The 14,340-nt window shown below is 40.0% G+C and overlaps 1 protein-coding gene across 8 annotated transcripts in view; it reads left to right on the forward strand.

Moving 5' to 3' along the window:
• Window positions 1-14,340, forward strand: part of UIMC1 (ubiquitin interaction motif containing 1) — a 98,828-nt gene that overhangs the window by 81,602 nt on the left and 2,886 nt on the right. For all 8 annotated transcript variants that reach the window (XM_008015400.3, XM_073010491.1, XM_073010490.1 and 5 more), the window contains 2 exons: window positions 11,071-11,149; window positions 13,573-13,744. In XM_008015400.3, the coding sequence (XP_008013591.1) occupies window positions 11,071-11,149; window positions 13,573-13,744 (251 nt within the window). The remainder of the gene's footprint in view (window positions 1-11,070; window positions 11,150-13,572; window positions 13,745-14,340) is intronic.

A 14,340-nucleotide genomic window follows, 5' to 3' on the forward strand; every position in this document is an offset into this window, starting at 1 on the left:
ATGACTAGAACAGAGGAAAAAAGGGGGCTTGATTAAAGGGGAAGATCAAGGGAGACTTCTTGAGGTGATATTTGAATACAGTCATTCTAGGTCAGGGAATAAATATAAAGGCCCTAAAGCAAGCGTGTGTTTGGCATGTTTCTTAGAGCTGCAGGAAAGACACAATGACTGAATTAGATTGAGCAACGAGGAAAGGAGAGAAGAAATAAACAGTGGTCAGATCATGTGAGGTGAGGTTTTCGTACTTTATTCTAAATATGATGAAAAGCCATAGAGGGGTTGAGAATGAGGGAATAATGTAATCTAACTCTGGCTACAATGTGGAAAATAATCTGTAGAGGGATAGGGGCAAAAATGGATTTGAGGAGACTAAGCGGGGGTGGAGGGGAATGGCTGTTGCATTATTCCAGGGAAGATCTGATGTTTGCCTTGACCATAGAGGTAGCTGTGAGGTAAAGAAGTTGTCACATTTGGAAACATTTTGAAGGTTGAGCCTACAGGATTTGTTGGAGTGTGAGAGAACCAGAAAGACTAAGGTGAAATCAAGGTTTTTCCCCAAGCAACTGGGTTAATGATGACTTCGTTGTTTGAGAGCGGGAACACTGGGGTAGGAGCAGATTTGGAGGAAGAAATTAAGAATTTGGTTTTGTACATAATTTTAAGATGCCCAGTGAATAACCAAATGAAGATGTTGAGCAGACAGTAGGCTAAACAAGTCTAGAAATAACCTTATGGGAAATATTACTGCATATTTGTATGCTCATGGAATAATCTAAAAAAAGAGGGAAAAACTGATGTTTCAGGAGAGATGATGGCAGGAGGGGGAATCCTTAATTAAGCAAAAGCATTCAGATTCAGGGTCAAATGGAAAAGTTAGCCTTAGATAGCCATGTGAGCAATTCATTCTGTGCAGTAGGAGGGAAGGCAGAGGATATGGGTACAGATGCAGATAGACTAATACTTTTGGTGGTGGAAGAGTGTAGAATTTCTCTCAGGTACTACTACTTTTCTCATCAAAAAGTCTGAAAGGTTGGTTTAACATTAGAAAATCAGTTAATATACTATATCGTAGAACAAAGGACAAAAACCACACAATGTCTAAATGGACACAGAAAAAGCATTTGATAGAGTTCAGTACTCCTTCATGACAATAAAATACTCAGCAAACTAGGAATAGACAGGAACTTCCTTAGCCTGATAGAGGGCATCTATGAAAAACTCACAGCTAATATCATACTTAATGGTGAAAGACTGACAGCTTTCCCCAAAATCAGAAACAAGACAAGGGTGTTCATTCTTGCCACTTCCATTCAACATGGTAAAGGAGGTTCTAGCCAGGACAGTTAGGAAAGAAATGAAATAAAAGCCATTCAGGTTGGAAAGGAAGACGTTAACTCCTCTATCAGATGACATATTTTATATAGAAAATCCTAGAGAATCCACTGAAATAAAACAAGCCTTTAGAACTAATAAACGAGTTCAGCAAGTTTGCAGGATACAAGGTCAATATAGAAAATGAACTGTATTTTTGTACACTAGCAGTGAGCAATCTGAAAATGGATTTAAGAAAAGAGTTATATTTAATATAGTATCAAAAATAATAAAATACTTAGGAATATGTTTGACGAAAGAAATAAAAAACTTCTCTGGGAATTATAAAACATTGTTGAAAGAAATTAAACAAGACCTAAATAAATGGAATGGTATTTCATGTTCATGGTTTAGAATACTTAATGTTGTTAAGATGGCAGTATTCACCAAGTTGATCTACAGATTTCAAATCCTTCTCAAAAGTCCAGCTAGGCTGGGCACTTTAGGAGGCTGAGGTGGGCAGATCACCTGAGGTCAGGAGTTCGAGAACAGCCTGACCAACGTGGAGAAACCCTCTCTCTGCTAAAAATAGAAAAAAAAATTAGCCAGGCATGGTGGCGCATGCCTGTTATCCCAGCTACTCAGGAGGCTGAGACAGAAGAATCCCAGCTACTCAGGAGGCTAAGACAGGAGAATCGCTTGAACCCAGGAGGCAGAGGTTGCGGTAAGCCAAGATCATGCCATTGCACTCCAGCCTGGGCAACAAGAGCGAAACTCCATCTCAAACAAACAAAAAAACCCCACAAAAATCCCAGCTAACTTTTTTGTATAAATTGATAAGTTGTTCCCAAAATTTATACCGAAATACAAGGGACACAGAATAGAACAGTCTTGAAAAAGAACGAAGTTAAGGGTTCATGCTTTCCAATTTTACAACTTACTAATTCAGACAGCGTGGTTCTGGCATAAAGGTAGGCATGACGATTCAGTGGAATAGAATTGAGGGTCCAGAAGAAGTAAAACCATACATTTGTGGGCAATTGATTTTTGACAAGAATGTCAAGACAATTCAGTGGGGGAAAACAATCCAGTCTTCTTAATATGTAGTGCTGGGACAACTGAGTATCCACATGCAAAACCATGGAGTCGGACCACTTGTCATCAAAGACCTAAATGTAAGTCATAAAGCTTTTATAGGCAGCTACAGTGGTACACGCTGGTAAGTCCCATCTACTCGGGAGGCTGAGGCAGGAGGATCCTTTGAGTCCCACCTGGGCAACATAGTTGAGACCTTGTCTCAGCGAGTCAGGGGAACTGTCTTAGGGATAAAACCTCACAATCATAGGTTTGGCAATGGATTCCTAGATATAATACCACAAGCACAAACAACAAAAGAAAAAAGGTAAATTGGACTTTATCAAAATTTAAAACTTCTGTGCATCAAAGGACACTATCAAGAAAGTGAAAAGACAACCTACAGAAGAGGAGAAAATATTTGCAAATCATATGTATGTTAAGGGTTTAGTATCCAGAGTATATAAAGAACTCTCTTTCTGTCGCCCAGGCTGCAGTAGTGCAATCTTGGCTTGCTGCAACCTCTGCCTCCCCAGCTCAGGCAATCCTCCCACCTCAGCCTCCCAAGTACTTGCCATTGAATCATAGACTTTAAATGGGTGGATTATATGGTACATGAATTTATCTCAATAAAGTTATATTTAAATGAAAAAGAATGGTGATACAGGAATCAGAATGGATATTAGAGGTTTGAGAATAGTAGAGAAGATGTGAAATGTACCTGGGAGGATGGAAGAATGAACCGACTAGGAAAATATATCAGGATTGCTAGGCAGTAGTGAGGGACCACTTAAGATTTTGATCTTAAATAAAAAGTGAGCCCAGTCAGCACTGTTGTATGTGTTTTTGTTCCTGTCACATTCAGCAGATAGGGACACATAATAAGTAGGAGGGCTGTATTTAACCAAAGTTGGATTTTGCAAGGAAGTACAATAGAAAGAAGTTGAGGGAATATTCAAGGGGATTGTTAATATGATAACTAGGTAAACTAAGGTAAGAAGGAATGCGAGGATACGATGGAGTAACAGTGAAAAGATGATAGTATAGGATTAGATGTCCTAGTGGGGCTGAAGGGTGATTGGTGTAAGAACATTAGAGAGGGTGAGTTGGGAAAGATAGGTGATGGTGATCAGAGAATGGACACCTGAAATTGAGCTCATCATTAATGATAGGCTCAGCTAGAATTCTTCATTGGAACTATAGAAGTCAGAAAATGAATTGATTGTTTGCTCACTTCTCCCAGTTATGACACATACCATTTTAGATGCAGGGGACAGAAGTTGATTTATAACATTTGGTGGATACCTTAGGGCGTTAGGCTTACTCCTCTCTTGGAACCCCACTGGAGAAAGGCTGAGATGGTAGGAGCCATAGGAATTAATAAACAAGAGGTCAGGGAACTGAGAGGCTGGACTACTGGATGGATCATATCTTGGGTTGAACTTACAAAAACTGCAGCATCATACGGTTCAGTCTAATATGTAGATATTGAAATCACCAAGAATAGTGGCAAATGGGGATGAGAATCCAGTTGAGGAGGTACGCCAGAGGAGACTTGGATTTCTTTTGGTGCTCAAGGTAAACACAGTTAAGGCATAATAGGATTGGTTCTGGTTATCTCTTGAAAAAACAGCACTATCCAATCGGAACTTGGGCAATGATAGAAATGTTCTATATCTGTGCTATCAAATATGGTAGCCACATGTGGCTATTGAGCGTTTGAAATGTGGCTCATGGGATTGAGGAATTCAATTTTTTTATTATTTTTTGAGACAGAGTTTTGCTCTTGTTGTCCAGACTGGAGTGCAATGACGTGATCTCGGCTTTACTACTACCTCTGCCTTCCAGGTTCAAGCGATTCTCCTGCCTCAGCCTCCCAAGTAGCTGAGATTATAGGCATGCGCCACCATACCCAGCTAATTTTGTATTTTTACTAGAGACAGGGTTTCACCATATTGGTCAGGCTGGTCTCAAACTCCTGACCTCAGGTGATCCACCCACCTTGGCCTCCCAAAGTGCTGGGATTATAGGTGTGAGCCACCGCACCTGGCCCAATTTAAAATTATATTTCATTCTAATTAAGATTTAAATTTAAGTAGCCACATGTCTTAGAGACTCACAGATAATTTTTTTTTTTTTTTGAGACAGAGTCTCATTCTGTCGCCCAGGCTGGAGTGCATTGGTGCAATCTCAGCTCACTGCAACCTCCGTCTTCCAGGTTCAAGCAGTTCTTCTGCCTCAACCTCCCGAGAAGCTGGGATTACAGGCACTCACCACCAAGCCCGGTTAAATTGTCTATTTTCAGTAGAGGCAGGGTTTTGTTGTGTTAGCCAGGCTGGTCTGGAACTCCTGACCTCAAGTGATCCGCCTGCCTTGACCTCCCAACGTGCTGGGATTACAGATATGAGCCACCTTACCCAGCCAATAATTTGTGCTAATAATAACCTTTAATTGAGACTAGTTCCTGAGGTCATTGGTTATAGGGAGGCAGGTAGCATGGCTGCCTCACTGTGTGCAGGTGGAGCTTGTCTTCCCTTCTTTTCCTTATATCCACTGAAGAAGTGCTAGACTGAAAGAGGGGTGATCTTAACAGGAACAGACACAACTCTGTGGCTTCCCATTATTTTCTGCTGAGGTGGTTTTGAGGTTGAGGGAGACAAACTGAGAAGACTTTAACCACTTGTCATTCTGTCAAAACTCCCTTCTTTGTATATATAATTTCCACTCTCCTCAGGGAACCATTGTCTTTACAATTTATAGTACTAGGCCATATGTTTTTTATTTTTAATTGCTTATCTTTTTTGAATTTTGGAAACAAATGTGTTGATGTTTATATGGTATTGATGATTGTTCTGCAATGCCTAGGCTATTTATTTATCCATTTTGTTTGTAAAATTTAGTATGGAAATCACTTAAGACTAAGTTCTAACCCAAATTGTAGGCTAGCTAGTGGTCACTGGTTGCACGGATGGGTTTAAGTCTTTGGATAAGGCTAAGAAATAAATCTGGAAGAAGAATAATGAAAATTATATAAACAAATAGTAAGTGAATAAAACTAATATTTATTGAGTGCTTTCTGTGGGCTGGATACTCTTACAGTATCTGATATGATTGTTAGCAAAACTCTTCAGGTTAAGTGCAGTTATCTCATTCAACAGGTAAGGAAATTGTTACTCAGGTTACAGAACTTGCCTAAGACCACACAGCTAGTAGAGGCCCAACTTGGACACCTACTGTCCAACTCTAAAGCCAGTGAGTGCCCTTCATCACAAGGCAATACTGATTATTTGTATCTTAACAGTGCCAAGCCACAGTTCTAAGTACAACTCCTTAAAGCATTTCCCATGCAGTGGAATATAATCTGCTGAGATAATGGTCTTATGTTTATTGTCATCTCTCTCAGCTTTCAGTGATACCTGTTCTCTTCTACCTTTCCTTGATAGTTGTACTCAGACCTCATTGTTCTCTTTTGAAATCTGTGGCTGCTGTCATCAGCAGTTTGGTTTTTGGATATGTGTTTCATAATGAATTCTCTGCCTGTAGCTAGTTTAAATAGCTCTCTCAACCCTCATAAACCACAAATGCTCCTTCAGAGCAACCCACATGCACTTCTGTGCTCTTTTGTAGGGGCAGTAGGTTTCAAAGGAAAAACAGCAGCAAGCCCCAAGTCCAGTCCGTTGTGATCATAACATTTAATAGAATTACCGTATAGTCCTAACCATCTATCAATATCAAGTCTCTCCCTTCAAATTCTCTTCTACCTGCCCCCTCATTTACCACTTACCACCTTTTCTCTTCCCATTCTTTAGCTGCTTCTTTTCCAGGAGAGGCAGCCTGCTCTTGTAGAAGAACATATGCTTCTGTAGTTAGATTTGTATTGCATTCCTTGTGCTTTTTGTTTTTTGCTTTTTGTTTTTGTTTTGTTTTGCTTTTGTTTTGTGACCTTCATCAGGTTACTTAATATTTCATTTACAGCCAGGCACAGTGGCTCACGCCTGTAATCCCAGCACTTTGGGAGGCCGAGGTGGGTGGATCACGAGGTCAGGAGTTCAAGACCAGCCTGGCCAACATGGTGAAACCCCATCTCTACTAAAAATATAAAAATTTAGCAAGGCGTGGTGGCAGGCGCCTGTAATCCCAGCTACTCAGGAGGTTGAGGCAGGAGAATCACTTGAACCCGGGAGGCAGCGGTTGCAGTGAGCCAATATCATGCCACTGCACTCCAGCCTAGGCCACAGAGCAAGATATGTCTCAAAAAAATATATATATATGTTTACTATAAAATAGAAATAATGATATATTCTTTGTAGGGTTGTTGTAAAGATAGAGATTATGTTTATAAAGTCTCTGGCACAGAGTAGGTCCTCATAAAACAAGAACTCTTTTTTCCCCTAGAATCTATTGATACAATTTAATTCAGCAAGTATTTATTAGCATTTAATCTGTCCTAGACTCTGCTGAGGATGCTGAAGAGGAAAAAAAAAAAAAAAAAAAGGGAACAAAATAAAACCCAGAGTCTCTGAATTCAGAAAGTTGCATGGTGTAGAAGGAAAACTGACATATAAATGAATAGGAACAGAAATGTGCTAAATGCAATAGTGGTATATAGACAGTACTACAATCAATTAATTCTTTTTCCAACCCTATCTGTGGAGTGGTTTCCAAGTATTTCTTTTGGAAAAATACATGCTAGTCAAGATGGGGGACAAGTAGAAAAAGAAAAATAAGAAATAGAACTCCTAAAGGATTCTGTAATCTTTGAGGTGCCAGCCTTTTAAGAATGGATTTAGCAAGGCACTTGATAAAATCTCTCATGAAGTCCTTGTGCGTAAGATAGAGAAGTATGGGCTGGTTGATATACAATAGGAGGTGGATTTGAGGCTGGTTCTGTCCTGGATGTTTTTCTCCTGCAGTACTTTAATTTTACTTATAAAATCTCTGCATTGGAAGGAACCTTTGATCATTTAATCTGTGCCTGACTCTATATAATCTGATTCCTCCCTTCTAATTTTTAATTTGATTTACAAAAATGTATACAGTGAAAAGTATACCTCCTTCTTCTTCCAGTCTTCAAGTATTCCTGTCATCCTCCCCAGAGGCAAACACTATTATTAGTTGCTTGTGTGTGATCTTGTTTTATTCTGCATATCTCTTTACACCTTGGGTTGTAGTTATTTGAGTGTGTATGCTGTCTCCATTAGTAAACTGCACTCTCCTTAAGAGCAAGGACAGTGCCTCATAATTTCCTGTATCTCCCCAAATTACTTGCACATTGAAGATTGTCAATAAATGTTTGCTTAGTTATTTAAATAAAAGTTGGACCAGGGAGAAGACAGACTTCTCTGGTAACATGTCACAGTTTTGTCCTTGGCCATATCCTTTACAACCATTTTTCCCTGGTGACTTGGATGAAGATGTAAAAAGTGTGGTTGTCATATATGCAGATGACATGCAGCTGAGAAAGAGAGCTAATAACATCAGATGACAGAATCAAGACTGCAGATGATCTCAATAAATAGAAACGTTCAGCTGAAAAGAACAGGGACAAATACAAAATCGTATGTTTAAGGGGAGAAAAAAAATACCCAGCAACTTAGTTACCGAAGTACAGAATTAAGAGACTTGTCTTGGTAACATTGCCTTGTATTGTATTGTATTGATTTTTTGAGACAGTCTAGCTCTTCACCTGGGCTGGAGTGCAGTGGCGCTATCTCAGCTCACTGCAGCCTCAACCCTCCTGGCTCAGTTGATCCTCCCACCTCAGCCTCCTGAGTAGCTGGGACTACAGGCAAACACCACCATGCTAGCTAATTTTTATATTTTTTTGTAGAGACGGGAGTTTCACCCTGTTGCCCAGGCTGTTCTCAAGCTCCTGGTCTCAAGTGATCGCCCGCCTCAGCCTCCTAAAGTGTTGGGATTACAGGCATGAGCCACTGCGCCCAGTGATGATGATATTTTATTTGAAGATAATTTGGGAGGGTAGGGGATGGATCTTAATTTCCTTTAAGTTCAATTTAAGCCAGTAGTATACCGGGATTGTCAATAAAGCAAACACAGCCTTGACTGAATCAGTAGAATATGAGTCCACATGGGGTAGCTCATGGTTCTTCTGTTCTCTTTACTAGTTGGATTGTTTGTTGAATATTGGATTCTGTTTGGGGTGCTACACATATTAAGAAAAACTGGGCCGGGCGCGGTGGCTCAAGCTTGTAATCCCAGCACTTTGGGAGGCCGAGACGGGCGGATCACGAGGTCAGGAGATCGAGACCATCCTGGCTAACACGGTGAAACCCCGTCTCTACTAAAAAATACAAAAAACTAGCCGGGCGAGGTTGCGGGCGCCTGTAGACCCAGCTACTCGGCAGGCTGAGGCAGGAGAATGGCGTAAACCCGGGAGGCGGAGCTTGCAGTGAGCTGAGATCCGGCCACTGCACCCCAGCCTGGGCGACAGAGCCAGACTCCATCTCAAAAAAAAAAAAAAAAAAAAAGAAAAACTGACAAATTGGATTGTATATCTAAAAGAGGTTAATTAGGAAGGTAAAACGTAAGTATAGGAGTCAGATCTAGATTCTGTCCTGGGTTTTACTATTTAGTAGTTGTGATAGTGTGGTGAAGTTAGTTCCTCTTAGTTTATTTCCATACCATTAAAACCGGGGAAAAGGCCGGGCGCGGTAGCTCAAGCCTGTAATCCCAGCACTTTGGGAGGCCGAGACGGGTGGATCACGAGTTCAGGAGATCGAGACCATCCTGGCTAACACGGTGAAACCCTGTCTCTACTAAAAAATACAAAAAACTAGCCGGGCACAGTGGCGGGTGCCTGTAGTCCCAGCTACTTGAGAGGCTGAGGCAGGAGAATGGCATGAACCCGGGAGGCGGAGCTTGCAGTGAGCTGAGATCTGGCCATTGCACTCCAGCCTGGGTGACAGAGCGAGACTCCGTCTCAAAAAAAAAAAAAAAAAAAAACAGGGAAAAGTAATAATACCAATCTGGAGGGTCATCGTAAGGGTTAGAGCTAACCTAGGCATTCAGAGTTTGGGCAATCTACATCTTAATAGAATAGCCATAGTAACTAGGTATAGTTCTTCCTTTGATGATGGTTGCATTTTAATAGGGGCAGAAAACCGAGTAAATCCAAGATTTTGTTAAGTGTTCAAAGAGCTGACTTGTGGAAAGGCGGGTAAATGTATTCATATAGTCCCCAGTAAATGCAGATTGAGCCAGATTGCAACAGAATGGATTTCCCTAGGTGGAAGTGAATTTCCCTCAGTTAAAAGATACAGCCAAGTTGGCCGGGTGCGGTGGCTAACGTCTGTAATCCCAGCACTTTGGGAGGCCGAGGCAGGTGGATCACCTGAGGTCAGGAGTTCGAGACCATCCTGGCTAACATTGTGAAACCCCGTCTCTAATAAAAATACAAAAAATTAGCTGGGCATGGTGGTGGGTGCCTGTAATCCCAGCTACTCAGGAGGCTGAGGCAGAAGAATCACTTGAACTCCGGAGGCGGAGGTTGCAGTGAGCTGAGATCACACCATTGCACTCTAGCCTGAGCAAGAAGAGTGAGATTCCGTCTCAAAAAAAAAAAAAGAGAGAAAAAAAATTACAGTCAAGACCGTATGATTACTTGTCAGGGATGTTTATAGAAGGCATTTTTGTGTGAGTAGGAGGTTGATCTAGAAGGTTAGGCAAACGGTGGCCAGCCATGGGCCAAATCTAGCCAGACACCTGTTATTGTAGATAAAGTTTGATTGAAACATACCCATTTGTTCATGTATAGTCTGTGACTGCTTTCCTGCTCACAGTGCAGAGTTGAGTAGTTGTGACAGAGACCATATGGCCTACCAAGCCTAAAATATTTACTCTCTGTCTCCACAGATAAAGTTTGCTGACCCCTGGACTAGATAAATGCTTCACAACCTAAGTTACTCGTAACCCTGCTAAATTATCTGTTGTGGGGATTCAGGTGTTAGGAGGAAAGAAAGTAGAGTTTGACGTGAAATTGTTGTAGTTTTTCTTGTTATGCAAGGAATGAACTGGAAAACACTTGATTAAATAACCTCCAAGATCCTTTAAGAGACTGATTTTATATACAGATGTCTTTTAGTGTGAGAGACAATATATTTGTGTGTCATTTGGGCTAAAGCCATTTATACCCACTAGAATTGGGAGGTGGTACTAGTGTAGTGAAGAAAGACTGGTTGTATTAACTGTTTTGAGCCACAGTTTTCTCACTGCAGAACTTTTCAGAGTTTTGTAAAGATTGGAGCTCATGTAGGCACTCAGATGTGGCTGTCATTACTATATTTCATAGAGTGCCTCACTTGAGTGTGTGTCATACCAGATAGAATTTTGCTTGGGAAAGTGTAAATCCCTCCCTTGAGTGCTGCAAGCTGGGATAGTACACAAAAACCTTTCTTGGTGTGGAGTAGATCTTTAGATCTCATGGCTTAGCATATAGCGGAATATCTTGTGGAGGACAGAATATTGTCAAAACATTTGTTTTGGTGCAAATGTTACAATTGCTATTCTCAATGCTAGAAAGAATGAGACTTCACAAACGATGTATTTCTCCCAGTGGGATAAGGTTTTAAACTTTGCTTCTTCCTATACATTTTGTCTTTTATATTCAGAGTCTGCTGACAGCTAATTATATATATGTTTTATTTTATTTTATTTTTTTATTAAAAGTATTGACTCGGAGACAAAAAGAGGCCAAGACCAAGAGTGACAGTGGGACAGCTGCCCAGACTTCTCTAGACATTGACAAGTAAGTAGGTGTGCTGCATTCACGGAGCTCCTGTATAGCATGCCATCATTTGGACTGAAGAAAAAGATCAGTTGTTATCTTACCCATCTGACCCTGTATTTCTTTGGTCTGCCAATGGCTTCATTGCTTGGATGCCTGAATCGCTCTCTCTTTTTTTTTTTTTTTTTTTTTTTTTGAGATGGAGTTTCGCTCTTCTTGCCCAGGCTGGAGTGCAATGGCATGATCTCGGCTCACCACAACCTCCGCCTCCTGGATTCAAGCGATTCTCCTGCCTCAGCCTCCCAAGTAGCTGGGATTACAGGCATGCGCCACCACGCCTGACTAATTTTGTGTTTTTAGTAGACGTGGGGTTTCTCCATGTTGGTCAGGCTATCTCGAACTCCCGACCTCAGGTGATCTGCCCACCTCGGCCTCCCAAAGTGCTGGGATTACAAGTGTGAGCCCCCGCGTCCGGCCCTGAATTTCTTTTTCTTATTCCTAGTCTCTGTCAGTGTAGGTGGCCTTTGTATCCATTTTTATACACTAAAAACAATCCTGCCACCCACTCCACTTCCACATTGCTCTTAGGTTTCTGTTTTCTTTAATTTGCATATTGCTATTTGGTGCTCTTTGGGAAGCATTGAGCATTTCACATGATAGTACAGAAGTTGAATTGCAAAAGATTGGGCAATATAGAAGACTTTTTGGTTGTGTGTTGCAGCTTGACTGAGAAAGCTCATTCTGAGGAAGGGGTCAGGTGTAGGTGCTGCCATCTGAAAGTAAAGTCATTACCAACAGTAGATTAAAGCAGTTACTAAGCAGAAACTTTTATCTTTGAAACACAGATCTTAGACCCTGAATTTCAGGGCTGTCTTCCCTAATTTAGTTGAGCAGAACTGATCCTTTGGAATCTTACTGTAATGTAGACATTCGTTTAGAAATTCCTCACATTGTATTGCAGTAATTTTTTTTTTTAAAAAAAGAACATTTCTGTATTCCTGGTTAGTCTGAGTTTTTTGAGACAAATACTTGCCTTAATTCATGTTTATATCCCTGGCTTCTAATAAAATGTATCTGAGACAACAATAACAATAATAGCTGTTTGTTTAGTGCTAGTATTATGTGCCAATCATTGTGCTAGGTGCTTTGTTTGTTACTCTCACTGTGGTTGATTTAAGGTAGTTATTCTTTTGTTTTTTAAATAAGGAAACTAAAGAGAAATTATATGTAACGGGTTAAGATCACTGCAGCTAAAAGTGACAAAGTCTGTCTGACTCTAACACTCCTGCCTCTTATGCAGTACTTCTGTCTCTCATATAGTAGGGAATTAATAAATGTTTTTTGCATTAATTGATAAACCTTGAAAGGTATATTAGTCTAGCTTTTCTCACAAGGCAGCATTTTGCTTGCATTCTTCTGGATAATTAAGTATTTAAGAGACTTATTTCTCCTATTTTAAAGATCTTCAGAAAAAGTCTTCCTTACAGCGAATCCAAGTCTCCCTTGCTGTAGTTATCAAATATTAACCATCTGGCCATCATTATGACCAGAAAGAGACGTCCAAGATAGCATGCTTTGGAAAATTTTTTTTAGCTTCTTAAAACTAAGGTGATCTTATGAGTCAGGCAGATCTAGTTTCTGACAGTTATTACCTATAAGACCATAGTTAGATTAGTTCCGTCCTAATGGAGCTGAATAATTAATTGAGAATTGTGATTAAAGAGCCTTGCACAGTTTCTCACCGCACAGAAAATACTTACTAAATATTCATTTTTTTCTTTTACCCCAGTGATTCCGTTTTTACTGATGCCCAGTAAACTTTACCTCAAGGACCTACTTTTCCTCTCTTTTCCCAAACTCTACTCTTCTAAAAAGATAAAGATAGCTATGCATACAGAATTACGCAAAAGCCTCTGGCAGAACCACATGGTTTTTAGTAACTTCTTAGTTGATGTTGCAGATTGTAGAATTAAGGAAGCCAGCATATAGACAGAGTTAATTTACTAATCAGACAAGTGCATCCACCCTGGTAAAAATGTCAACTTAATCTAATGCTTTTGGTGCTCCCTTTTCTGTGGAAATTTTAACTTCTCTTTGAAAAAACTATTACATTTAATTTTGGAAGAGTTTGACAGAATATTTTATGTCTGAAGAGCAGTCAGCATTGTTTGAGATAGTTTGAAGAGCTGATTTCATTACTATCCCACTGCTGAAACAGCAGGGTACAGAGAAACAGCCAGGGAAAACTGCTAATCACTCAGTCGTTTTGATTGGCATTGGGTTAGTTTTATTGGTGATCCTGCTGAGTGAATCTGCATTGGTTGATATGTCTCCTCCACAGAATAACTTTGGGATGTAAAAACACAATTTGAGACATATCCAGGGGCCCAGAGGCAAAAGCACATCTTAAAACTGTGTTTTCTTCCTTTTTTATTATTGGCTAGGAATGAGAAGTGTTATCTCTGTAAATCCCTGGTCCCATTTAGAGAGTATCAGTGTCATGTGGACTCCTGTCTCCAGCTTGCAAAGGCTGACCAAGGAGATGGGCCTGAAGGGAGTGGAAGAGCATGTTCAACTGTGGTGGGGAAGCGGCAGCAGAGGCTGCGGAACCCAAAGGTATGTGTAGAGTGTTTTGGGAAAGGCTACCTAACCCTCCTGGTTGTCAATTGTAAGAGACCACAGTTCTGTTCTGGACTTTTCTTCTCCCTCCCCTCTTCCCTCTATTTATCTTGAAACAAGATTTATGCTTTTTAAAATTATTTTTCCTTTTAATTTAAAAAGTAATACATGTTCATTGTAGAAAATATGGAAAGTTCAAAAAAATATAAATAATCAGGGGAAGTCATCACCCATAATTTAGCTACTCAAAGATGATAACTTTTAATGTATTGGCCTATTTTCTTCTGGTCTTTTTTTCTGTGCGTTGTTAATGTGATTGACACTCTTCTCCCTCTCCCCCCTTGTCTCTCTCAATATATATACAATAAGCACACACATAACATACTATATATTTAGTACTATATGTATACTGTATTCTATATAGTACTTGATATATAGTTTTCTCACTTGCATTTATGAAAACTTAAGGTGTAGTGTAAACATTTTGGATTTTATTTTTAAAAATTACCATTAATGTTTATATCACACAGATGGTCATTTAAACATTCACCTATTATTGAACATTTTGGTTCTTTTGTATTATAAGATTGTAT

The sequence above is a fragment of the Chlorocebus sabaeus genome, chromosome 23 (assembly GCF_047675955.1).
Source record: "Chlorocebus sabaeus isolate Y175 chromosome 23, mChlSab1.0.hap1, whole genome shotgun sequence".
NCBI lineage: Eukaryota > Metazoa > Chordata > Mammalia > Primates > Cercopithecidae > Chlorocebus > Chlorocebus sabaeus.